The following is a 25,509-nucleotide window of genomic DNA, read 5'->3' as shown; positions in this document are numbered from 1 at the left end:
AGGTCCCATATTGCATGATTCCATTTATATGAAATATCCAGAATATGTAAATCCACGGAGACAGAATGAAGAGTGGTGGTTTCCAGGTGCTGAGGGGGAAGGAATGGGGAGCTAATGCCTAATGGTACAAAGCGTCCTTTTTGGGGGATGAAAATGTCTCAGAGCTAAATAGAGGTGATGATCACACAACACTGTGAATGTACTAAACACCACTAAATTGTTCATTTTAAATTGGCTAATTTTATGTTGTGGGAATCTCACCTCAATTTTAAAAACATCTTTATGGGGGCACCAGGTGGCTCAGTCTGTTAAGTGTCTGACTCTTGATTTCAGCTCAGGTCATGATCTCATGGTCATGAGATCAAGCCCTGCATCAGGTTCCATGCTGATGGTGAAACTTGCTTGGGATTCTCTCTCTCCCCCTCTCTATGCCCCTCCCCACCCCACCCTACCTCAAATAAATAAACATTATAAAAATGGCTTAATGAAGAAAAGTGAAAACCAAATCTGTGATTGATTTCTAAATAAATCATTCTCCTTAGTATTAGGAATCTGTGTAACTTCATAAAACCTAAGAAAAATTAACAATGGAGTTCTTGTCCACTGCCAGTTTCTCTCCAGGTCTCTGAGGGGCAGGGAAAGAGATTCAAAGACTTGTCCATGTTTGTTCTGTTACTTAGGCCACTGTTTCTCTGAACTACATTTCTAGAAGAGTCTACTTTGTTAGTGCAGTACAGTTCACTCAGCCATTAACTCTGCTTTTGTACTTTGTGGCTGATAAGCTACATTTTAAACCTTACTACATGAAACATGATCATTTATTAGCAAGTCAAATTAATCCTAAGTTCTAGGTCAATTAGACAAAAATGTTAACCATTTTACCATGAACTTGTTTCTTATGCCTATGTTTGTTTTTCTGCAATTTTTATCAGACGGTACAGTGGTTTTAAAATATGTCCACAAAAATTTTAGTATGTTTCCTCTCAAGGGATGGAGCCCATTTCTCTTCCCCAGCTTCTAGTGAACAGGGTAAAACAGAAGTGATGGTGTACAACTTCTGAGGTTAGATTATAAAAGGTAGTGGGGCCTCCTCTTTGCACTCCCCTGGATCACTCACTCTGGGAGAAGCCAGCTGCCACGTTGTGAGGACACCTAAGCAGCCCAATGGAGAGGCCTGTGTGGTGAAGGCTTGAGGCTTCCTGTCAACAACCAGCTTTAACTTGACAGGTCTGTGAGTGAGCCATGATGACGGAAGGCGGTCCTCTAGGCCCCATCAGCTCTCTGCTTGACTGCAACCTCATGAGGTACCTGGAGCCAAAACCACTCAGTTAAGTTGTTCCCAGATTCCTGACCCACAAAAACTGTGTGAGACAATAAATGTTTAGTTTTTAGCCACTAGCTTTTGAGATAATTTGTTATATAGCAATGGGTAATGGATAGAGATGGATGGATTTAGCAGCTTATGTTGATTTCTGCAAAGTGTGAATATAATAGTTTTCATTTTGTCTTCATAGTGGCATTTTATGGAATCCTTATTGTCTCTGCCCAAGCTCTGTAGCTGCAGAGCTACATGCTGCATAGCCTAGGCTGTCCACGCTGGAGAAGAGAGAATGGCGAGAGGCGGGACAGAGAAAGGGAGACCAAGGGCCAGCAAAGGGCAGATGGGGGAACTGAGGGGCAGAGAGAGTGTGAAGTCTCTGAGAATTCTGAAGTTCCGGCCTCCCTTAAGCTCTCATAGGCCCCATTAATACAACCAATTCTCTAAACTTTATAAATGTTTAAAGAAAACAGGTCAGTAAATTGGTAATTTGGTGAATTGGGCATTCAGCAAACTGGTCATCTGACCCATTGATTTTTTGGCAAGCATATATTTGGCAAATTAATTTACAATGATTGATATGCTTCTAATTAAGTCACACATAGTAATTTTTATGTTCCTAAGGTAATAACTTATTTGTAAAAGATGCTAATATATTTACACACACATATATATATTTCAAATTCACAACAGAACTAATTAATTTATTCTTCTGCAAAACTTTCTATGACTTTGAAATTTCTCCTTTCTAGGAAGGGAGGCCAATGAGAGAGTACTTCTGTGGCTTTAGACTGCTCATCATGATTAAGTCCCTGCCTGCCACCAATTCCTGGAATAGCAATCCTCCCTGGGAGGAAACTGCCATTTTTCACTTCACAGAAATCATAAATGGAGATAAATTCCAGGCAGGACCACTTTGAAGAAGGCCTCCCTTAATTTTAATTTTGGCTCTTTAACATTAAATGGGATCATCATTAAAAGAAATTCTAAAATCTTAATTCTAGGGGAAAAAAACCTCTCAGAAATTAGTGGACACCAGTACCCTTTCCGTGGTTATTTCTACTTTAAAGTGAAGAACAGACAAAAATGGACAACGAGGTTCCCCTGCAGTGAGGACGAGAAAGCCACTCTGTGATGCAGAGGCTTCCTCTTGCACTCTTTTGGGAGAACAAGGGTGCATTTGGAAACATATTAGACCCTGAGGCAAAAGGAGAAACCAGTAATAGTATCCGCACTAGCCATTAGGTCCAGCTGTGCCCCCGCCCCGTCTTCCAGGTGAGGCAGGCCCCAAAGAACAGGGGTAATCCATCTCTGCTGTGTCCTGTTGTAATCTCACCTACGTACTGTGTGAGAGTAAAACAGTGATAGTTTTGTGACATGAAATCTGGGGTGGTTTGTTATAAGCAACAGGTGACCAGGGCATCCACACCCTGCTCCTGTGGCCTCACTGTCTCCTACCTTCCTCCAAGAACTGCTTCCTTTTTCTCCCTCTCCAAACCTTCCTTGGTCCTAGGAACTCTCAGGAAATAAAGGGTAATTTATGACACACAGCCTCAACTTAGCCGTCTGGGCTGAAAAAGCTAGGTATTTCAAAGTCTAATTCCAATATGATGCCTGTTCAGTATAAATTAGGGTATACGCGATTCACCTGTCTCCATTCATCCATTCAACAAATATTTAAGAGTCTACTTTTGCCAGTACTGTTCAGGTACTAGGGATACAATGGTAAACAAAGAAGAGGATGAGTCAAGGAGCTGACTTTCTTACAGAGCACAGACATCAAACATGTACACAAACGAACAAGGTGATTTCTGAAGGAGATAAGCGCAATGATGTGCAATGATGGGGGGAGACTGAGGTGGGTGGCAGGAGGGAATGGGGAAACTTTAGAGAGAGTGGGCCTCTCCAAGAGGTGACGTCTGAGCTGAAGTTTGAGAAGTTGTCCATCAATCCAAGGTCTGGGGGAAAAGCCTTCCAGAAACTTTGCTAGTATGTAGATTTTAGTGTGGGTGTAATGGGAAGCTATTTTTGAAATGATCATTCTGGCTGCAGTGGGAGAATGGATTACAGGAGGCTGGAATGGAAGCAGAAGTTAGTAGACAGGTTGGTGGGTTAGCCTTGGGCGATCACAGGGTGGGGTTGGGGCAGACAAAGAGGTTAAGTAGAGACAGAGCCAGAGAGAACTTGGTAAGGGTGGGATGGGGTAGAAGGTGAGAGAAAGTGCAGATCATCTGGTACTAGTCTTACACTTTTTACTTGAGCACTTGGATTGGTGGTGACACCTTTTACTGAAAATTGGAAAAAAGAATAGGATTGGGGAAGAAAATCAAGAGTTTTGCTTTGGCTATGAATTTCAGATGTCTGGGGAGATTTCAGGGGAGAGATCAGGCCAGAGATACAGTCCGGTATTTGAATGTGTAACATATTTGTGGTGTGTGAAGCCAGGGAACTAGACAAAATCACACGGGCAGAAGGTGTTGGTAAAGAGATGAGAAGTAGGCTGACCCAACAAAGTGGTGGAGAAATTGGGAGAAGGTAGCAAAGCAAGCAGAGCAAACATGGCAGACCCAGCTGGCAGGAGGAAAATCGAAAGTGGTATCACAAAAGTCCAGAGAAGAAAAGCCAGATGCTTTGGGCCAACTGGGTCAAAAGCAGCTAAGAGATCAAGTAGGAAGAAAATGGAAAAATGGGTAGCTGGAGGGGAACTTGGGGTCAAGGAGTGGTATGCATCCTTAAATGCTATCATTTAATTTAATTTTGGGGGGCATGTCTTTTAAATCTCTTCTAATCCATAGATTACCAAGGAGAGGCTCTCTTTTAAAGATGAGAGAAATGGGGGGGGGCATGAATGGCTCAGTTGGTTGTTTCTGATTCTTGATTTCAGCTTGGGTCATGATCTTGTGGTTTGTGGGATAGAGCCCCACATCAGGCTCTGCACTGACAACAAGGAGCTTGCTTGGGATTTCTCTCTCCCTTCACCACTTGTACTCTCTCTCTCAAAACAAATAAATAAACATTAAAAAAAAGATGGGAGATACAGAACATATTTGCATGTCAATGGAGATGATCTGCCAGAGAGAAAGAGAGAGGCTGTTATGAGAAGGCTTTATGAGTGTGCTTCAGACAATAAGCAGAAGCAGAAGATGAGGCGCTTGCGTGATTCAGTCGGTTAAGTGTCCGACTCTTGGTTTCAGCTCAGGTCATGATCTCATGGTGAGATCCACAGTGTGGAGCCTACTTGGGATTCTCTCACCTTCTCTCTGCCCTTCCCCTGCCTGTTCTGTTTCTCTTTCAAATAAATAAGTAAACAAATAAACTTAAAAAAGAAAAAAGCAGCAGCAGTGGAAGAGCTGGCCTGTGGTAGGAGCAGAGACATTTGGTTAGTAATGGGAAAGAGGACAGAGAATGAGTAACGGTCGATTTGGAGGTGGGGGGGTGGAGTTCTCAATGAAAAAAGAAGTGAAGGTCTCACCTGGCTCCTGCACCACTGATACCCACCGCAAGGGAAAGAGTCTCCAGGTCTCCCAAGCTGCTCCATCCTGTTTTCACTGGACTCTCCCTGAGAATCCCACTTTCCCTGCAGCCTTCTCAGGCAACGGGGAACTACCCCTCCCAGCACGGGAGGTAGAGTGCACGTCCTCCTTAACCTCCTCCTTCCTTCTGAGCCATTCATTTTTGTTTTTCTTGTTTTTGTTTTGTTATGGCTTTTTGTTTGTTTAGAGAGAGAGAGTCAGGGAGGGGCGGAGGGAGACTCTTAAGCAGGCTCCACACCCAGAACAGAGCCCACATGGGGCTTGATCCCATCACCCAGAGATCATGACTTGAGTCAAAATCAAGAGTGGGACACTTAACCACTGAGCCACTCAGGCGCCCCCCTGACTGAACCACCCAGGTGCCCTGTGAATCATTAATTTTTCTCCTCAATACAAACACACACAAGCAGGCCCCCCACCCCCCCCCACCTNNCCCCAGTACTTGGCATAGTACCTGGCACACCACGGATCATTCAATATTTGTTTCTAAAAAATAAACCAACTCTGACCTTTTAAGAGTTAGTCCGTTCAGCTATATCACTTATTCCTCCTGGTCACAGGGTTCTCTAACCATGACTGTTGCCATCATCCTGGTCTTGCAATTTAGTGTCCTCCAACTCCGAGAAATTAATCTCTGATCCTCTAGGTTGTCACTGTTAGGACCGCATCTAAGACCCGTCAGACCTTCCCTCCCCTGCCTTTGGAGGAGTCTCAGCGGGAGGTGACACTGTGTTCTCTCCCAGAACTTCCACTCCGCCAATCGTGTGGCATAGCTCCCCCTTGTGGACAACCACACATATACATGCTCTACGTTCCCAGTTACGCCAAGACTATTGTGAAGCTCCCGGTAAAAAAGAATGATTCATTCATTCATTCATTCATTCATTCAACAGACATCTTGAGCACGTGTTATGAGTCTGGCATATTTGAAATTATCTTGAGGCTCACGGTGTCACTATTATCACAGGAGCAGACATCAAACCAAAAAGGCAGGGAGAAAACCTCATGCTTCTCCTGCCTCTGCCTCAGTGTGTATGTGCAGTCCTTCCTCCTCCCTCCCTCAACAGACATGCAACAAGGATCTACCCTAAGCCAGACCGCACTGACAATATAAGGACAAAAGCGGTAAGAAGTGCACTGAAACTCTACAGTCTCCCTGTGGCTCTGACCTACTGAGTTTACCACCACCCAGGTAACCTCCCTTAGGCAGTGCTTTCCCTCTGCCGCTCCACTGTTCATGGTTCACTTTTCAATGGTTCTGTGCTGCCCACTGGAGAGAGTACCCGCTACTCTTCCATCTGGCATTCAAGGTGCTCCTCAGTCTGGTCCTAGTCTGCCTTTCTAGATCTTCCTGGCCTGAGACTTCTACCAAACTTCCACTAAATGACCTACTTGTCACTCTTCAGATACATCTTGTATATCCCTATGTCTGGCGCTTCATTTATACCATTCCCCTTTCCAGAATGCCCTTCTCTGCTCCTTTCTACCTTTCCAAATCCTTCCCATTCTCCAAGGCTCAGCTCAAATATCACCTTCTCAGCAAACCCTTCTTTGATCCCTCTTGTTGAAAACAGAATTTTCCTTCGTTGAGCCACTCTAGGAATAGGGAAGAAAACAACATCCTGTAAACACCTGTCATGGGCTCATGTTAAAAGCATACACTTTAATGGGGTGCCTGGGTGTCTTAGTCGGTTAAGCGTCCGACTTTCGCTTAGGTCATGATCTCGCGGTTCGTGGGTTCGGGCCCCGCGTCGGGCTTTGTGCTGACTGCCAGCTCGGAGCCTGGAGCCTGTTTCAGTCTGTGACTCCCTCTCTCTCTGACCCTCCCCTGCTCATGCTGTCTTTCTCTCTCTCTCTCTCCTAGAAATAAATTAAAAAAAAAAAAAAAAGCATACACTTTAGGGGCGCTTGGGTGGCTCAGTCAGTTAAGTGTCTGATGTTGGCTCGGGTCATGATCTCGTGGTCTGTGGGTTTGAGCCCTGCATCTGGCTCTGGGCTGACAGCTCAGAGCCTGGAGCCTGCTTTGGATTCTGTGTCTCTGTCTCTCTCTGCCTCTCCCCTGCTCACTCTGTGTCTCTTTCTCTCTCTCAAAAATAAATAAACATTAAAAAATTAAAAAGCATACACTTTGGAGTCAAATCTGGTTTGAATCTAGTTAGTTGCATAACCTTGGGAAGCATACTTAATATCTCCGTGCTTTGATGCTTTAGATTGAAAAACATAAAAATACTTGCCTCCACCATTTATTCATTTAAACATTTGAAACCGAATATGTGCCAGGCTCTGTACTCTTGTGGTTCTTTTGAGAATTAAATGAAGTGATGCATAGAAAAGTGGCTGGCACATAGACATACTGAATACATGAAAACTTAATACTACCACCATCCAGTTTATTTTCTTAGGAGAAGGACAGTCCCCCAGGTAATTTTTGTTTAGTGGGGAAGCACCACCTAAGACGGAACCAGAGCCAGCTCTGTACCCAGGCAGGTCCTAGCAAATGTCAAAGCACCATGTGGCTGATTCAAAGTACAGAAAGTGGCTGTCATTTTCTGAATAACTTGCTAATCAGACTGAACCAGCATCTTCCATTTGCCAAGGTTATCCAGTGTACTTAACATGGTTCCTTGTGACTAAGAGAAAACTCTTCTTATTTATTTATTGGAGTATAAGCAGGGGAGGACAGAGTGCAAGAGGGAAACAGAGGATCCAAAGAAGGCTCTGCGCTAACAGGCTGATAGCAGAGGGCCCAACATGGGTCTCAAACTCAGGAAATGCGAGATCAAGACCTAAGCAGATGCTCAGCCCTACTGAACCACCCAGATGCCCCATGACTAAAAGAAAACTCCTAACAGTGAATCTGCCTGACTTATTTCGCTCAACATAACACCCTCAAGTTCCATCCATGTTGCTACAAATGGCCAGATTTCATTCTTTCTCATTGCCATGTAGTAGAGAAGGCCAGATACCATATGTTTGCATGTATAGGTGGATTAGGAGGAACTTAACAGAGGACCATGGGGAAGAAGAAGGGGAAAAATAGTTGGGGAGAGGGAGGGAGGCAAACCATGAGAGACGCTTGAATGCTGAGAACAAACTGAGGGCTGATGTGGGTGGGGGAGGGGGAAGGGGGGTGATGGGCATGGAGGAGGGCACTTGCTGGAATGCACACTGGGTGTTCTATGGAAATCAACTTGACAATAAACTATTTAAGGGGGAAAAAAAAGAAAAAAAACTCCACTAAGTTGAAAAGATATATCACCCTCATGTTCATTACAGTATCATTACAATAGCAAAGATATGGACACAATCTAGTGCCCACTGATGGGTGAATGGATAAAATAATTGTGATATATAGATATACAATAAAATAAATAAATAAGTAAATAAAATAATAAATAAAATAAAATTAAAAAAAGAGTGAATCTGTCTAGGGGCTCCTGGGTGGCTTAGTCTGTTCCTCAGGTCATAATCTCGAAGTCCGGTTGGTGAGTATGAGGCCCCGCATCGGGCTCTGTGCTGACAGCTCAGAGCCTGGAGCCTGCTTTGGATTCTGTGTCTCCTTCTCTCTCTGCCCCCTCCCACTTCCACTCTGTCTCTCAAATATAAATGAATGTTTAAAAATAAAAATTTAAAGAGCGAATGTGTCTAGCCCTTGCGGTAACTCTGGAACCTGTGGGCGGGAGCAGACCGGCCGCCTCCCCTACCTTCATACTGCACCTCCAGGTGCATGGTGCGCAGTACCTTCAGCACGCAGTCCACGATGCTGGGGTGTGTGGTTCCAATGATCGACTGACAAGACAGACAACCGGACAGAGTGGTTACTCCTTAGATCTAGTACACCCGTTAGAAATGGAAAGCAGACTTCCAGACAGCTAGGCAGCCTGGCTGAGCGGGGAGTGGGGGAGTGGTGAGTCAGTGGTCCTTGGCCTCCACACCATCAAGTACATTTCTTCTCCAGAGGAGGGACAGAGACGGGCATCCAAGAATCAAACTGAGAGACTGCTGAGGTTGACACTGACCCCTCTAGCTCAGGAGGCATTCAGTCGGGGTTAGCTGGCCACCTGCTAGTGGTGCGGGACAAGCCTCCCCCCTTGCTGGGGGGGAGGGTGGGCATAGGCCAGGGAGAGTGGAACTCACCCAGGATCCTAAATCTTTTCTCCCTCAGGAACCTCATCCAAGGGGGAACCCTTCCCTTCTACCTCTTCAACCTTTATCTGCGCATCGGTTCCTGTCTGTTAGCATGAAACGCCCTCAGGCTCACCCAGTTTGCACAAAACTGTCTTTTGGCTCAACCTTCTCTTGCTACTGCTTTTTCCCCTTTACATCTAAGCTTTGCAGGAGCCGACGGGAAGCCACTTCATCCTCCATGCATCCCCCTTTGACGGGCTGCTGCAACTTAAATTTCCCTGCCATGGGACCAAGATTCATCTAAATGTTTCTTTTGAGGACCATCTTTCAGTTCTACCCACACTTAATCTCTCTGTTGTATTTGACCTAGCTGGTCATGTTCTCCTTATTGAAACTCTTTTCCCTTCATTTCCACAGTCCTATTTTTTCCCTGTTTTCATTTTATGGCTTCCATTGCTTTTGTTCAAAGAGGTTTGAGTGGTATATGGAAAGACTAAGAACTCTGGAGGCGCTTGGGTGTTTCCATCAGTTAAGCGTCTGACTCTTGATTTTGGCTCAGGTCATGATCTCATGGTTTGTGAGATGGAGCCCTGTGTGGGGCTCTGTGCTAACAGCATGGAACCTGCTTGGGGTTCTCTCTCTCCCCTTTCTCTGCCCTCCCCTGCTCATGCTTTCTCTTTCTCTCTTACAATAAATAAACATTAAAAAAAAGTTCTGGAAAAACTAAGAACTCTGGAGTTAGAGTTGAATTTATTTATTTTTAAAGAAATGTTTTAATGTTTATTTATTTTTGAGAGAGAGAGGGAGACAGACAGAGCATGAGAGGAGGAGGGGTAGAGAGAGGGGGAGACACAGAACCCAAAGCAGGCTCCAGGCTCTGAACTGTCAGCACAGAGCCTGACATGGGGCTCAAACTCACTTACTGTGAGATCATGACCTGAGCTGAAGTTGGACGCTTAACTGACTGAGCCACCCAAGTGCCTAATTTATTTTTTAATTAAAAAATGTTTATTTATTCATTTTGAGAGAGAGAGAGAGAGAGCGCATGAGTAGGGGAGGGGCAGAGAGAGAGGAAGAGAGAGAACCTCAAGCAAGCTCCACGCTGTCACCGCAGAGCCTGACGTGGGGCCTGATGTGGGGCCCAAACCGACAAACCATGAGATCATGACCTGAGCTGAAATCGAGAGCCAGACGCTCAACCAACTGAGTGACCCAGGTACCCCAAGAGAGTTGGATTTAAATGCCATTTAGTACATACCTCTTACTTAGTGTGTGGCCTTGAATTAAGTCACTGAATACCCCTCAAGTCTCAGTTCCATCATCTTTAAAATGGGGATAATAATATCTGCCTCCATAAGCTATTGTAAAGACTGAAGTAAGCCCCTGGCACAGTGCCTGGCAGGTGGGAGGCACTTAAAAAATGAAAACTGGAAAGAATAATGATAACTTGGCTGTTTTGTTAGACCTTCCTCCTCTGCTCATCTCTTAAATGCTGGCAACGTTCCTTCTCCTTACTTGGGTCATTTTACCTGGCTGATCCTATTCACTGCTGTTGTTTTTGTTGTCACTTCTCTGCTCATGAGACCCAGTGGGCATCTCTACCAGATGCTAGGAGAGCTAGGAGTCAGAACTGCTTGGGGAGCTTAACAAGAAAAAACATTACCAAAAGCTGCCTGAAACCTGTCTGATTCTATGAAAGGGAGGTCCAGGACTTGGTATTTTTTTTTTTTAATTAAAATTTTATTTGTTTATTTAAAAAAATTTTTTTTTAACATTTTTTTTATTTTTGAGAGACAGAGAGAAACAGAGTGTGAGCAGGGGAGGGGCAGAGAGACAGGGAGACACAGAATCCGAAGCAGCCTCCAGGCTCTGAGCTGTCAGCACAGAGCCCAATGCAGGGCTCGAACCCACAAACTGTGAGATCATGACCTGAGCCAAAGTTGACACTTAACCAACTGAGCTACTCAGGTGCCCCAAATTTTATTTATCTTTGAGAGAGAGAGAGAGAGAGAGAGAGAGAGAACAAGTGGGGGAGGGGCAGAGAGGAGGGGAGACGGAATCCCAAGCAGGCTCCCTGCCACTGGCGCCCAGCCCAACCTGCGGCTCAAACTCATGAACCGTGAGATCATGACCTAAGTTGGATCAAGGGTCGGTTGCTCAACTCACTGCACCATCCAGGTGTCCCCAGGGTTTGGTATGTCTTCCATAAATGACCTATTTATATCTTTTTTTTTTTTTTTTGACTTATTTCTATCTTCTGCAGCTGGCTGGGCCTGCTCCTTAGATGGCACTTGGGAGCCACTGGGGCTCATCAAGTCACAACCTAACTCCTCCCAAATCAGATCAGGTTTTCCTGCTCTCTCTGGCTGGCACACAACTCCGCCTGATGCTAAGTCCAAAGCTGGATGCCATTTTGAATTAAAAAAAAAATTTTTTTAATGCTTATTTATTTTTGAGAAAGAGACACAGCATGTGTAGGGGAGGAGCAGAGAGAGAGGGACACACAGAATCCGAAGCAGGCTGCAGGCTCCAGGTTCTGACCTGTGAGCACAGAGCCTGACGTGTGGCTTGAACCCACAAACTGTGAGATCATGACCTGAGCCAAAGTCGGAGGCTTAACCGACTGAGCCCCCCAGGTGCCCCTCTCTCTCTCTCTTTGGATGATGCCATTTTTGACTGCTTTTCTTTTACTGCCCCGCGTCCCACTCACTCTGCCTTGGAAATGTCTGTCTGACCCTGTTGTCTCTGTTCCCACTGCCACAGTTCAGACCTTACCATTCCTTTGACCTCTTATCTCCCTGCCTCCACCGAGCCTGGAGCTGTTTCAAGAGCTTTTAGTAATTTATCTCAAGACCAATCTTGGAGCCTCTCTTCCTTCCTTACTAGCACAGTGTCTTCATGTGGCCACCATGTCCCAAATGTGTTTCCACTCACATTCATGGGCACTGAGAGGAAGGTAGGGCCCGCAAGAGAAAAGCAGCTTTCCCAAGGCCTGGCGATCTGGCCTCTCACTTCTATGCTGTCTACAAATGCTCCCGTGATGCCTTCCCTACCAAATTGACTCCTGTAAGCTTTTCTACATCCTTGTTGCTTGTCTCAACCACTTTTAAGTCTGCCAACATCTTTCTGATCCTTAAGTAAACAGGACAAATCACTCTGCTGGGAGACATGAACTCTTTGCCCTGCCTTGGCCTTCTGAAAGTAACGCTGATTGAACAGCAGACGTGCAGTGGGAGGCTGAGCTATGTTTCTCATGCCTGAGTGAAGTGCAACTGTAGAAGGTGATTTTCAGGTTAGTGTGTTGAATTGGAACCACAGGAGCATGTGGCTGGCCTCACCTGTGCAGTCCTGAGAGTCTGCAGGGACAGCTGCTGAGCTTTTGGGGACGCACAGGACAGCAAAGCTATTAGACCTTTGTACACTTGATTCTGGTACTTGGGATTGCCGTGGACCAATGAATCCAACAGAACCTGCACTTCTTCCTGGGACTCTTCTGATTTAGACTTTGCCAAAAACTCTGCTATGGATCTTACACCTGAACAAAGAAAAGAGGAAATGCCCAATTGGAAGAGATTTATGAGAAAGAGCCTCACTTGAGATTACATAATATGGAGTGAGGACTGAGATGTGTTAACCAAGCCCATTCAAGCAAAGTAAAACTCAAGGCTCAGTTCTTGCACTGCCTCACTGTCTTGTTTGCCTTAAGGCTCCGTGACCAGAGGATTTAGTTTCAACACAGGGCATGTCAGCTTGTCAAAATCTGTTCTAAAGTTTAAAGTGGCTAAGCGAAATGCAGAATTAAACACATGTTTGGGATTGCCATGGGATGATGAACACATACAGCGTTCAGCAGTTTACTAAATGTTCGGACACATGCTGCCTCATTTAATCACCATACCAAGAGGGAGGTGTTAGTCCCATTTTATGGTTAAATATACTGAGGCTCAGAGAGGCCATGGGGAGACATAGAGAAGAACCATGAGGAAAAGCACAGCGAGGGAAGTACTTTGAAAAGGGGATGTGTGGGGGATGGCATCTTCTTTATCCACCTTGATCAGGGCACTTGATGGAACATACGGAAATTATAGGGTTATTTACCATTCTTACTATACTGTAAGCTCTTTGAGGACAAGGACTGTATTTTATATATATATATATAAATTAATTAAAATAATCAAATTATTTAAATACNAAATTAATAAAATCAACTAATTAAATTATTTAAATTAAATTAATAATTTAAATATATACCTAGCATGCATATTCAGTGACTTTATTTCCTTTTTATTTCTAGAGTTATTCATAACTCACTTAATTTCACAAAGGATTTTAGGCAATGGCTCAATAAATCTTTGTTGAATGGATGCATGAAAGACGATATATTTAAAATGGAGAAGTATTTCCCAAACCACCATAGGAAGATTTGAGCAAACGACAAATCAAGAAAATCATAAATCTGACTCTTCTGGTGGTGATGTGGACAGGGGCTAATTGGCTTCACCGTACAAAGTGCTTCTGTGCAACCATCCCATGATGTGTTTTTTGAGAGCAGTGTGGGCGCTGCCACTATTTCACCCGGGCCCCTGGGGAGACATGGAATCGCCACCCACCCTGTCATACGCAGTACTCACCATAGCTTTCACAAATGAGCTCCTTGTACTTCCTGCCAGAGTTCGCAATGACCTGAAGTAGCCTGATGGATTCCTTCTTGTCCTCCTCTTTGATCTTCTCCAGCCCAAGTATTTCCAAGAGTGTTAGGATGCCTCCAACCTCAAGAAATTCTATAAGGTACCGATTACTGTCCAGAGGAATACAAGAGTAGAAATAAGACAACTGTCAGGTTCCTTGGCACTCACCTCTCTACGGGATCTCAAGGGCCTTTCTTCACAAACTTTGCCCTTCTATCTAGGAAGGGTTCAATGGGCAAAGTGACATAATAATTTGGAAGTTCTTCCTTCTAGCAGCAAATGCAAAAGTTAAATACAATGGACATTTCTTGTGTTTGGTTTTTCAGCATCTGTTTCTCTTCTTCTTGAAATGGTACCTCATGACCCTTGGGGAATCATGCCTCTGCCACTCAAGGGCCATGTGGTTTTGGCAGGATGAGCAGGTGACAGGGCACATTGTCATTCTGACTGCAGTAATCAGTTGTGACCAGTCACGTGAACTCAGTTGGTTCAATGAGGTTCAAAACTGGGGACTTTTTTAAAAAAATTTTTTAATGTTTTATTTTTTCTGAGAGAGAGAGAGAGTGAGTGAGCAGGGGAGGGTTAGAGAGAGAGGGAGACACAGAATCTGAAACAGGCTCCAGGCTCTGAGCTGACTGTCAGCACAGAGCCTGACACAGGGCTTGAACCCACGAACCATGAGATCATGACCTGAGCTGAAGTCAGATGCTTAACCAACTGAGCCACCCAGGCTCCCCAAAACCGGGGACTTTCTTAGGAATCCCTGGGAAAGATATGCTCTCTTTTGGGTGGGCTGAGCTAGGATACGTGTCTGGAGCTTCGGAGAACCATAGCGCTCAGAACAGAGCTGACAAATAGAGAAAGAGAGAGAGGGAGGGACCAAGTACTGATGACATTTTTTGAGACATTGGATCTAGTCAGGCAGGAAGTCTGGGTTTCTGCCCAGGTGGTGGAATGTGGTGTGAATGCCAAGGACACCATGAGCCCAATATGCAACTGAGGCCTCAGAATCTCTCTAGAGTAGAACTCACCTGCTTACAGCTGACAAGAAGATGCCAATTGACTTTAGAAGCTTATCTAAACACGAGCCAGTCATATAGCTGTACGTCAAGTTAAAGAGTGAATTTCAGGGTGGTTTTCCACACAGAACCAGATCCTGTGTCTGATTCCTAGTCATCATCTATGATGATGATGGCCCATTCCTGGGCCTACAACTATGGCCCAGGATGACTGACAGTTGAATTGTGTCCTTTAACTGAGAAGGGCCCCTAGGGTGAAGGGGAAGTGGAAACAAACACGGGTGGGGGGATTGATGGCAGGCATGTTCACAGTTCCCCAGGAAGCTTTTCTGGGGTAGTTCAGCAACCTTGACTATGACAGGCCTCCTAGACATAGACAGCAAGGAGGCTCTGATGAATATAAGGTGCATGGAGAAAGCATTGTCAAATTTCCAAGCCTCTCTATGCCATGACCATTGCACCCTTGGGTCTCAGCACAGTTCATTACTTTGTGTCTCATTTTTAGGCTTCTCTAAAAATAATCAGCTTCATCATTAATTCTCAATTTTGTACTTGCTCAAAGCTTATACCGGAGGTCACTATCTTTATGAAGAATTGCGTGTCTTCCTAATAAGAGCAATGGGAGATGGTGGAAAAATTAAACTCTGATTTAAAACAACCTCAGTATTTAATGTTATTTTTTAATGTGAGCCTTGCAAAAAGCTTCATTGTAATAAAGCACCCAGAGCACGCGTCAGCTCAGATACAAGGTATGAAATCAACCCACAACAGAAAAGGAACCAGTCAACAATTACTAGGCTCATAACACATCACAGGCTCTTAGAACACTTAAGAAATTAGCTGAAATTATTGCAGCTCATGGAGGATGACTGAGAGCTTCCAAGACTGATAAAGGCTAATGTAATGGGCTGGAGGTAATGGTGCTTTGTTGGGGGGCGGGGGGGGGAGGGCGCATGAGGCAAATTATCTCTGCTGCACCCTGGTTCCCAGGATGCCAATAGAAGTGGAGACAGATTGGCTCATTAGGAAAGGCTCTTTGCTGCAAAAACAGTATTTGCTCTGGAGCCAGGCTCCCCTGCCTGTTGTCGCTACAGCTGGGGCCAGGATTATCAGCCCACAGGGTAGTCTCTATTGCTGCACTGTCTTCCACTCAGCTCCCCAGGGGCCCCAGCTCCATGCCCCGTGCCACCCCCCTGACCCTAGGTTCCTACCTCAGTGCCTTCTCCCTCTTCTCCTGAGTTACCAGTTAGGCTCACCAACTTTTGTCACCTCCTTTTCCTCTGTCCCAGGCTAGTCTTGCTTTCATAGTCACTCATTATACATATTTCTGGTCCATTATTTCCAGCAATTAGTTTCAGAAGTTTGTCACGATATCAGCAGGTGCTAAGCAGTACTAAAGCATTTATTGTGTGCCAGGCACTGTGCTGCTTCGCTTGCATTGTCACATTGAATCCTCACCACACCCGTGGGGGCTGCTATTAACATGTCTGTGTACTTCATGAGAATGCAATCTCAGCCAGGTTAATGACTTCTCCAAGTCCCAAAGGTAACTGATAGAACTAGGATTGAACCTAGGAGTCTAACTCAGACTCTGAGTTTTCCTGTCAGGCCTCCCTGCCTGTAGACAGATGGAGGGAGTAGGGCTTTATGGATTATCTCCTTGGATGGTGTTGGAGGTGGAGCCGTGGGTCTGCCGTGCCACTGGGGAGGGAGACAGTGAAGTAGAGTGGATGGTACATGGGCTTGGTCCAGATAGACCCTTTGCAAACCTTATCTCTGTCATTTACTAGTAAATTACTCAACCTTTTTTGGATAATGTTAATCACCTATTAGGCTTGGTGTTAGGCTCAAAGGAGATAATAGTTGTACATCACATAGCTCAGTGCCTAGAGCATAAAAAGACTCAATAAATGGTAACTAATAATTTTGTCATTATAATATATAGATCCTTAGTTAAAATTTTTTAAAATGTTTATTTATTTTTGAGAGAGAGAGTGAGCAGGAGAGGGGCAGAGAGAGAGGAAGACACAGAATCCAAAGCAGGCTCCAGGCTCTGAGCTGCCAGCACAGAGCCTGGTGCGGGCTCGAACCCACAGACTGTAAGATCATGACCTGACCTAAAGTCAGAGGCTGAACCAATTTAGCCACCCAGGTAACCCTATAAATCCTTAGTTTTACTGCTCTATTCTGGAAGTTCAAGGTTAAAAAAGGGGTTTGAGGCTTCTGCAAGATTAGGCGGTAGTCGGTTTTGGAAAACATAATGATGTTATGTTGACTTGTTTTCCTTCAAAATCCACCATAATTAGAGGGCTAGGAAGGAGGAGTGATTTAAAACACATCACTGGGGCACCTGGGTGGCTCATTTGGTTAGACATCCGACTTTGGCTCAGGTCATGATCTTAAGGTTCCTAAGTTCAAGCCCTGTGTCAGGCTCTGTGCTGACAGCTGAGTCTGGAGCCTATTTCGGATTCTGTGTCTCCCTCTCTCTCTGCCTCTCTCCAACTCGTGCTCTGTCTTTCTCTTTCTCTCAAAAACAAATAAACATTAAAAAAGGTTTCAAAACATGACATCACTTTGGTTGGTCTGTTTTCTCTGTTGTATGACAAGGTCATAGCAAGTTAGGAAATTATGAATAATTTCAGGTGTAGACACTGAACACACAACTGTATATTAAAAGTGTTGTTCTTTGAATCATTCAGTAAGTGCTGAGTGAGCGTCTAATAAATGTTAGGCATTCTGATTGGCACTTGGGATATGGGGAAGAATGATACCATGCCTGGGGTAATAAGGGCAGTGACTGAGTAAGAAAAGAACACTACCATTTAAGAGGTGGGTGCAGGAAAGAGAAGGTAGAGGAGAGGCGAGCCTAGGAAGGGGGCAGTGTGTCAAGCTGGATGGGGGCTAGGGTGAGGTGAGTGAGGCACTTGCTTTGACTAGGAAATTTCAGAGGACATCAAACAACTCAGTAATCAAATAATATTCCAATGTACTATTAAAAAATAAAAATTAATACAAAAAATCCATGATGAATAAAATATTAAAGTTTTTTGTTTTTGTTTTTTTGTTTTTTTTTAATATCTTTTTATTTATTTCTAGGAGAGAGAGAGAGACAGCGTGAGCAGGGAAGGGTCAGAGAGAGAGGGAGTCACAGACTCTGAAACAGGCTCCAGGCTCTGAGCTGGCAGTCAGCACAGAGCCCGACGCGGGGCTCGAACCCACGAACCACAAGATCATGACCTAAGCGAAAGTCGGATGCTTAACTGACTAAGCTACCCAGGCGCCCCTAAAATATTAAAGTTTTAAATGAAGATGGGATCTGACCCTGCGCTTGTACAACCATGACTCCCTCCCCTTCCCCTCTCATGTGAAAAGTGCTGCCAAGTGAGATGAGGAGGGTAAAAGGTAGTTTAGACTTGGTGACAAAGGGGTTGCAGACAACCTTGGTGAGGTCAGTGTCACAAGTTGTGAGGTTGAAGCCAGATTATAGGTGCTGATGTTTCTCAAAGTATCATCTTTGGATCACAGACATCAGAGTCACCGAAGGGTGCTTGTGAGAAACAAAGAGGCCCGGGAGCCTCCCTCAATCTACTAAATCAGAACAGTGGGGTGGGGGCGGGGAGGCAGACTGGCAATCTGCATTTTAAACCTCTTTCATGCACACTAATGTCTGTGGACACTGGGGTCAACCTGGAGACATACTCAGTGGTATTCCCCTTGGCTTGTTCTAGGCCTGAGTCTGATTAGTAATTTTATCAATGACTTAACTGTAAGAAGAAGAGAGCTGTGATTACTTAAGCCTGTAGTTCTGCCCAGCTGCAGACTCTGGTTCACTCATTCCTTTATTCAATAAACATGTAGTAAGTACCCCTTATGTGCCAGGCACGGTCCTGGATGTTAGGGCTGTAGAGATGAGAACAGATGTGGTTCCTGCTCTCATAGAGCCTACTATCCAGTGGGGAGGAGACATACTGAGCAGGTATGAACAATACACTGTTGTGGCAATGAAGACAGAGGGAGTGCCATGACCTGCATACGTAACAGGCTAGACACGTGCCTAGGCTAGCCGGGGGCTCAGAAAAGGGGTTTCTGAGGAAGGGATGTTTAGATTGAGATCTGAGCATTGGAGTAGGAATTAGTCAAATGAAGAGGAGGTTTAGAGAAGAGGGAAGGGTTCAGGCAAGGAGAAAAATATATAATAAAAGGATCTGAGATGATCTATGGAATGCTGTGAGCACCCAGCAGGAATATCCACAAGCACATCCCTAACTCAAACTATCAAATCTGTCTTCAACCCTGATCTGTCTCTGAGGCTCCTGAGCAAGGTGTCTCAAATGCAACATGTCCCAAAGCAGACTCATCTACTGCAACTCCCTCGTTTTCTTGGACTCTCTTCCCACATGATGGCACCCCATTCGCTCAGTTTCCCAAGCCATAAACATGAGAATCACTCTGTGGAATAGAAATGGAGATGGTAATTGGATTAATAGGTATAGAACTCAGGTTCCAGAAAGAAATGTGGGCTGGAACTGAGAGCCCTTAAACGGTAGTGGGGTTGGCATCACAACGATGAGTTAGGTCACTCAGGGAGAATCTACGAGTGAGCAGAGAAGAGGGATGTGGATGGAGTCCCAACAAACATCCACATTTCAGGGATAGCTGAAGAAAATTTGGAACAGAGAGAAACAAAGGAGAAAACTGAGAGAATTGGTATCATGGAAACCAAGGAAAGAGTATGTGGTTTTTTTGTTTGTTTTTGTGATGATCTATATGTTCTTTCTTTCTTTCCTTCTCTTCCTTTCTTTCTTTCTTTCTTTCTTTCTTTCTTTCTTTCTTTCTTTCTTTCCTTCCTTCTTCTTCTTTTCTTTCCTCCCTTCCTTCTTTCTTTTTCTTTCCTTTCTTTCCTCCCTTCCTTCTTTCTTTTCTTTTCTTTCCTTCTTTTTCTTCTTGAAGTATAATCGACATATAACATTATATTAGTTTTGAGAAGAGTGTTTTGAGAAGTGGTAATGGTTGATTGACAAATGCCACTGAGAGGTCATGTATAATGACTGAGGATGTAGTCACTGGGTTTTGCAATTAGAACATTGGTGACCTTGGCAAGACCTGCATCAGTGAAGGGGACAGAAGTCAGACTGCAGTGGGCGGGGGAGAAAAGGGAGGTGAGGAAGTATACACAGGGAAAGTCAATAACATTTTTAAGAAGCTTCACCATGAAGGGCAGGAACTAGGTAGAATGTTGGCTTGAGATGAGGATTTAATTTAATGTTTTGAGGTAGAAGGGATTCGAGCATATGCCGATGAAAAAGCTGGTAGGGAGGCCAACATGAAGGCCACCAGAGAAAAAGAATAAGGTTCCTGAGGACAGAGAGAGGACTACGCCAGATAGAAGGAATACCCATGGCAAACTTGATGGGAGTGGAAGAGGTTAGGGGTGAGAATGAGGACATATTTGTAGGTTGGGAAGACAGGAAGGGAGAGAGTTCTTGACTTTGGGGACACTACCTTGATCACCAGATGTCCTAATCTAAAATCTTACACTCAAGAGAAGAGCTCCCTCAATAATCTTTGTTCCTTTTCTCCTTTGAAGATTGCCCAGTTTATTTCTGTTCAGCAAAGGATACATGAGTCTAAGCCAGGAGGTCAGGCGTACCAGGAACAAGCTGGCTCCCTGGGAAAACTCCTGTTCCAGCTCAGGGGCGGTCTTGCCTTGGTTGGTCTTGATGAAAGTGTTGAGGATGTGATTCCTTGCAACTTTGCCAGCATTGTCCCAGTCCTGTAGAAAACTCAAGAGTCGGCTGATGGCTGCCTGCTCCTTTATAGAAGTCATGGTCAGTCAGTCCTGAAGTTGGCTACAGAGGGAGGGAAAACAGACAGGTTTCCAAAATAGTTAGAACCATGCATGTCCCGTGGGCTACTCTAAGGGTTTTGCTTTTCCAGCAATCGGCTGGAGGCAGGGGGAGTCTCTGCCACCCACATGGATGTTGAAACATTCAAAATACACCCCTAGAATAGGTCACCTCCTACTTGAACAGGCAGGATCTGGCATGAAGAATAGCAAGGTGGCAAACACCTGCTTCACATTTAGGAGCTAAGATTTTAGCTCCTTGGATCCTCTGCTGATGACAGCTGCGATAAGGTTTGCTAAAAACCTGGGTCTCTTTCACCCCTCATTTCACACAGGGTCAGAGATTTGGGGTCTTTAGAGTCCTGGCCCTTCTCATACCAACTGGCCAAGGAAAAATGCTCCTTAACCTTGTGCCTTGGGCTTTTATACTAACTCTTTTAAAAACAACTTTAAAAAAAGTTAGTAAGAATAAAAAGTTCCCATTCCATAGTTGGATTAATGGGCTGTGGTTTGTAGGAGTCTGTGTCCTTGGGAGAGTGTTTTCAGTGGGGGAGGGAAGGTTTAAAATCAACCCGTTTTCCAAAAATAGTTGTGATTGAAAGTGTTATTATCCATAACAAATGTTAGTGCTGATGGGAGAGAGGCATGTGTGATTCTTTTGTCTAACAGACAAGTGAAAGTCATATTTCACATTATCATGGGGTTTTCTGTGATTTACAGAATATTTGTGAAACATTACTTGCAGGGGCCATGATTGATATGGAGAGAACAGCTTGTGTGTTGGGGAGATGTGTATTTCACGAAGACTGTTCAACATGAAATTTACAGTCCCATAAAGTGCTTCTACATCTTCGCCAGAGATCTAGTTAAAAGGACTTTACAGTCTGAAACATCCTAAAATTGATTCTAAATTAACGTTTCCTCACATGTATTTGAGATATTGATGGGGCCCAGCTATCAGAATTTTATTAGGAAGCAATAATCTGAGGCACACTGAGACAGACATACCTACACACCAACCTCCACTGCTCCCCAGAGGACACTGGATACACGCCTGGGAAGGGCGTCCACGTAGCCTCAGGGATGGAGACAGCCACGAAATCCTGTCAGCTTTAACAGCTGGGTAAGTAACTGTGGATCAACCTAAACACAAAAATGACCAAAATCCCTCATAGGATCAGGAATCAATCACTGTGAATGACATTATAGCCCTAAGTTTGGGAATAACTTTCAGAGGCCATGGCCACCTTCAACAGCCAAACAGGCTTCAAGAAAATGGGGGTGAATGGCTGTTCTGGATCCCAGGAAAGAGGAGTTGAAACACCACCGTTAGGTTTAAGAGGCAGGAAAGCACCCTGTGCCCACTCTGCTGCTCCCTGTTGCCGTGGGTGGACTCTCTTGAGGATTAAAACTTAAAGTGCCATCAGAGGTGCACCCAGCAATTCTAGGCCAGGGAGGATGGGACACTTCCAGCTGGGCTCTCCCCACTTTGGCTCCTGAGGTTTCCTTGGACCTTCCCTCTCTTACCCTTTCCTTAACAGGAAAGGAAAACCAACGAATGAAAGCTTTAAAGGTCACAGCGATACAGCTGTCCATCAGTGAGTATGAGGGGCAGGCCCATCACCGTGGCGCTGTGTGAGGTGCTGAGGGAGATGCAGGGATGAATATGGCACCGCTAGGGCCCCCGAGGAGCATCAGATCTTGTGACAGTGGAAGAACATGAGATTTGGAGTCAGACGGGGAGCCAAGGAGAGAGGCCTCAGGAGAAACCTGTCCTGCAACCCCTTGATCTCAGACACCTTGATCAGAACCGCCAGACTGTGAGATAATCAATATCCATTGTTTAAGCCACCCAGCCTCTTGTGCTTTGTGGTGGCAGCCCCAGCAAACTCCTACATCACCCTCACTTAATTTATCCATTTTGGGCAGTATTTATTTCTTACTCTGACAGTTGAGGAATTAGCTTTCTCATACCATGCTAACTTCCATTTTTTTCTTCTCCCCTTATCCTCACAATGTAGTTTTCCACAATTTATAGTTAAATCAATAGTGTTTGCATTATTGATCAGTTCAATAAACACTGTCCACTCAAGCCGTAAACTACGATTACATTTTCTTTCCCTTACAAGTTGGTTTTACCTGGAGTTAACAATTGTTTCTTTTTCTTTAATTGCTTAGATTTCTGAATACCTAGGGCTATTTCAAATGTTCCAAACACATGGCAATTTTTCCAAATGTTCAATCCTTAACGGATCAGTTCCATCTTTTCCTCGGTGACTTCTTCTTAAATGTTTATTTACTTTTGAGAGAGAGAGAATGAGAGCAGGAAGGGGCAGAGAGAAGGGGGCAGAAAAGCAGGCTCTGCACTGTGGGGCTCAAACTCATGACATGAGCTGAAGGTGGACGCTCAACTGACTGAGCCACCCAGGTGCCCCTTCTCTGGCAACTTCTTTCCCACAGATCTCTTTCTGCTTCAGTTAGACTGGTTGCTTGCTAAGCTTGGCACACAAATGTTGTCCTAGGTTTTCCTTTTTGCCAGTTATCTCTGTTGACTATTCCATTTCCTGGATCTACCGCTTTCTCCTTTGTGGTTTGCTCTCTTGTTTTGTCGAAGTATATTCTTCAGTAGTTTCCTAAGAAATGAAAATCACTTTGTGCATGTGTCCTTGAAAGTCTGAAAGTATACTGATCTCGTGTTAGATTGGTTGGGTATATAATTCCATGTTAGAAATAAACTTCTCTTGGATTGAGCCTCCCTTGTTGCTGTTGAGAAGTCTGATGTCATTCTGATTTATGTGCCATTGCCGGTAGGTTGCTTTTTCATTCTTGATGCTTTTAAATACTTCTCTGAAATTGTATGATGATATGCGTTGGTGCAGGTGGTGTTTTTCACTTAGTATTCTAGGCCCTTGGTGGGCTCTTTTTGATCGGGTGCTATGGTCCTTCGGATTTGGGAAATTTCTTTATCAGTCAATAACCAGTCTTTTCATTGAAGAACACATAAATGTCAGTGGAGGGTATTTTACCTCTCCCAGGGGTTTTCAGGACTTTCCTACTTTACGGCCTGGTGGTGAGAGGGTGGAGGGTGCTAGATGCCTGGGATCATGTGAAGGACTTGGGCTGCCCCAATGCAGGGTGGAGGCTTTCCCTCTATTACTCAGTTTTCCGCCCTGTATCTCATCCCTGCTCTTCAAACTATGCCTGAGGTCTCTTGAGTATGGGGGCCTCCAATTTCTTTCCTCCTTATGCAGCAAGAGGGTTTAGAGTGGCCATGTGGCTTTTGAGAAAGGAGCTCTGGTGAGGGGGCAAAGAGCTCTGCATACAGAGTTCAGCCAGTTCCCCTATGTTTAGCCCCACACCTGGTGCCTGGCCTGTGCTAATTTGTGCCTCCAAGGCACTAAGCTTTTTGGAGGTTAAACTATGTGAACTGACTTGCTTCTTGTCGGTAATCTCCCCCTGCTGGCACTTACTTTGTGATTTCTTAGGATGTTTCAAGCCAGATAACATCCCCCTACCTGCTTTCTAGGTTCCAAATATTTGTCAAGCTTTCATTCCCTGTATTTGTTTAGTGTTATGTTAGGGAGGTGTGGAGAGGAAGGGGAGGTACAGGATGGCAGTTGAATCAAGAGCCTCCAGCCACTTATTTATTTTTATCTCAGCTTTCCTTCAAAATAGGACTTGATGAAGATTACAAAACAAACAAACAAACAAACAGAAACCAAATAGCCAATAAGTACAATTTTAAAAAGAATTAAAAAGAAGAAAACAGTGGGGAAAGGAGAAAAATGTGCCACTTTCAGGAGAGAGCTGCTGGGATAAATTCTGTGTCTTAGCTTCTTCTTGACTATCAAATATAAGGGGAAACATTATGCGTCTTTCATGGTGAAGGGAGGAGAGATGGAATGATGCTGGGGAGAAGAAACTAATGTTTTTTAGTGTCTATAAGAGCTAGTCACATATATTTTATGGACATTGTTTTAATCCTCTTAAGATCCTGAGGAAGTACTTATTATTATCTCTAGTTTTCAGATTAAAAAAACTAAAGTTAAGAAAGGTTTGCTCATTTATCGAAGGCCTCACCGCTAAACAGGGGTGGAAATGGAAACTGCACTCAGGTTTGTGTATAACTCCAGAGTCACCTTCTCTCCGTTAAACCAAAGGCACTGATTCAGTTCTCCCTTGTGTTCCAAAATGTCACCAATAACCTCTTGTTGTCAAATTCGGTGGCTAACTTGCTGTCTCATCTTGCTTGACCTCGGATGGATTGTGGGTGACTCCCTTTTCAACATTTCTTTCCTGACCTCACTCTCCCCTGGTTCAACCCCTCACTGGATCCTCCTCAGGCTCCGGTGCTGCTCTGCTCTGTTCTCAGTTGTCTTCTCATGCTCTGTAATCTCCCGGCTGGCCTCCTCTACCCCATCACTTCATACTACATCTGCAGGCTTTAGGTCTCCCAAACCCTGCTGTCAGCCTGGGCCTCCCTCCTGAGGTTCAGATGCCTGTATCTAAGTGACCAGTGGACGTCCTCATCAGTATGTCTCACACACTCTTCAAATCCTAAACACTCTTCAAATCCTAAGTCCCTAGCTGAGCTCGCCAAGCCCTCACACCTGCTCCTTCCCCTGTGTTGTCCTACTTCAGTAACTGGCTCACCACCAATATATCTATCTATCCATCTATCTATCTATCTATCTATCTATATCTCCTCATCACCTCATCACCCAAGATATATATATATATATTTTGAAAGTTTATTTTTATTTTTGAGAGAGCAAGCAAGTGGGGAGGGGCAGAGAAATATATAGAGAGAGGATCCCAAATAGGCTCCATGGTGTCTGTGTAGAGCCCAAGGCAGGGCTCGAACCGTGAGATCATGCCGTGAGCTGAAATCAAGAGTAGGACACTTAACCTTAACCGACTGAGCCACCCAGGTGCACCGCCCCCCCCCCCCCCCCCCCCCCCCCCCCCCCACCCACTC

At 44.7% G+C, this 25,509-nt stretch overlaps 1 protein-coding gene across 5 annotated transcripts in view; it reads right to left on the bottom strand.

The window, feature by feature from the left end:
- Positions 1-25,509, bottom strand: part of ARMH1 (armadillo like helical domain containing 1) — a 48,868-nt gene that overhangs the window by 12,605 nt on the left and 10,754 nt on the right. For 4 of the 5 annotated variants that reach the window (XR_013332105.1, XR_013332106.1, XM_077752072.1 and 1 more), the window contains exons 2-7: positions 21,540-21,674; positions 20,308-20,535; positions 14,699-14,767; positions 13,611-13,777; positions 12,318-12,514; positions 8,556-8,640 (exon numbers count right to left, since the gene is read on the bottom strand). Coding sequence is in view for 3 of the 5 variants with exons in the window: in XM_077752072.1 (XP_077608198.1) it covers positions 8,556-8,640; positions 12,318-12,514; positions 13,611-13,777; positions 14,699-14,767; positions 20,308-20,513 (724 nt within the window). In the remaining 2 variants the exon portion in view is untranslated. Of the gene's footprint in view, positions 1-8,555; positions 8,641-12,317; positions 12,515-13,610; positions 13,778-14,698; positions 14,768-20,307; positions 20,536-21,539; positions 21,675-25,509 lie in introns of those variants that run through there. The other variant, XM_077752075.1, reaches the window with a different exon arrangement.

The sequence above is a fragment of the Crocuta crocuta genome, unplaced genomic scaffold (genome assembly GCF_008692635.1).
Source record: "Crocuta crocuta isolate KB4526 unplaced genomic scaffold, BGI_CrCroc_1.0 scaffold367, whole genome shotgun sequence".
NCBI lineage: Eukaryota > Metazoa > Chordata > Mammalia > Carnivora > Hyaenidae > Crocuta > Crocuta crocuta.
This window is presented reverse-complemented; position numbering and strand designations above follow the sequence as displayed.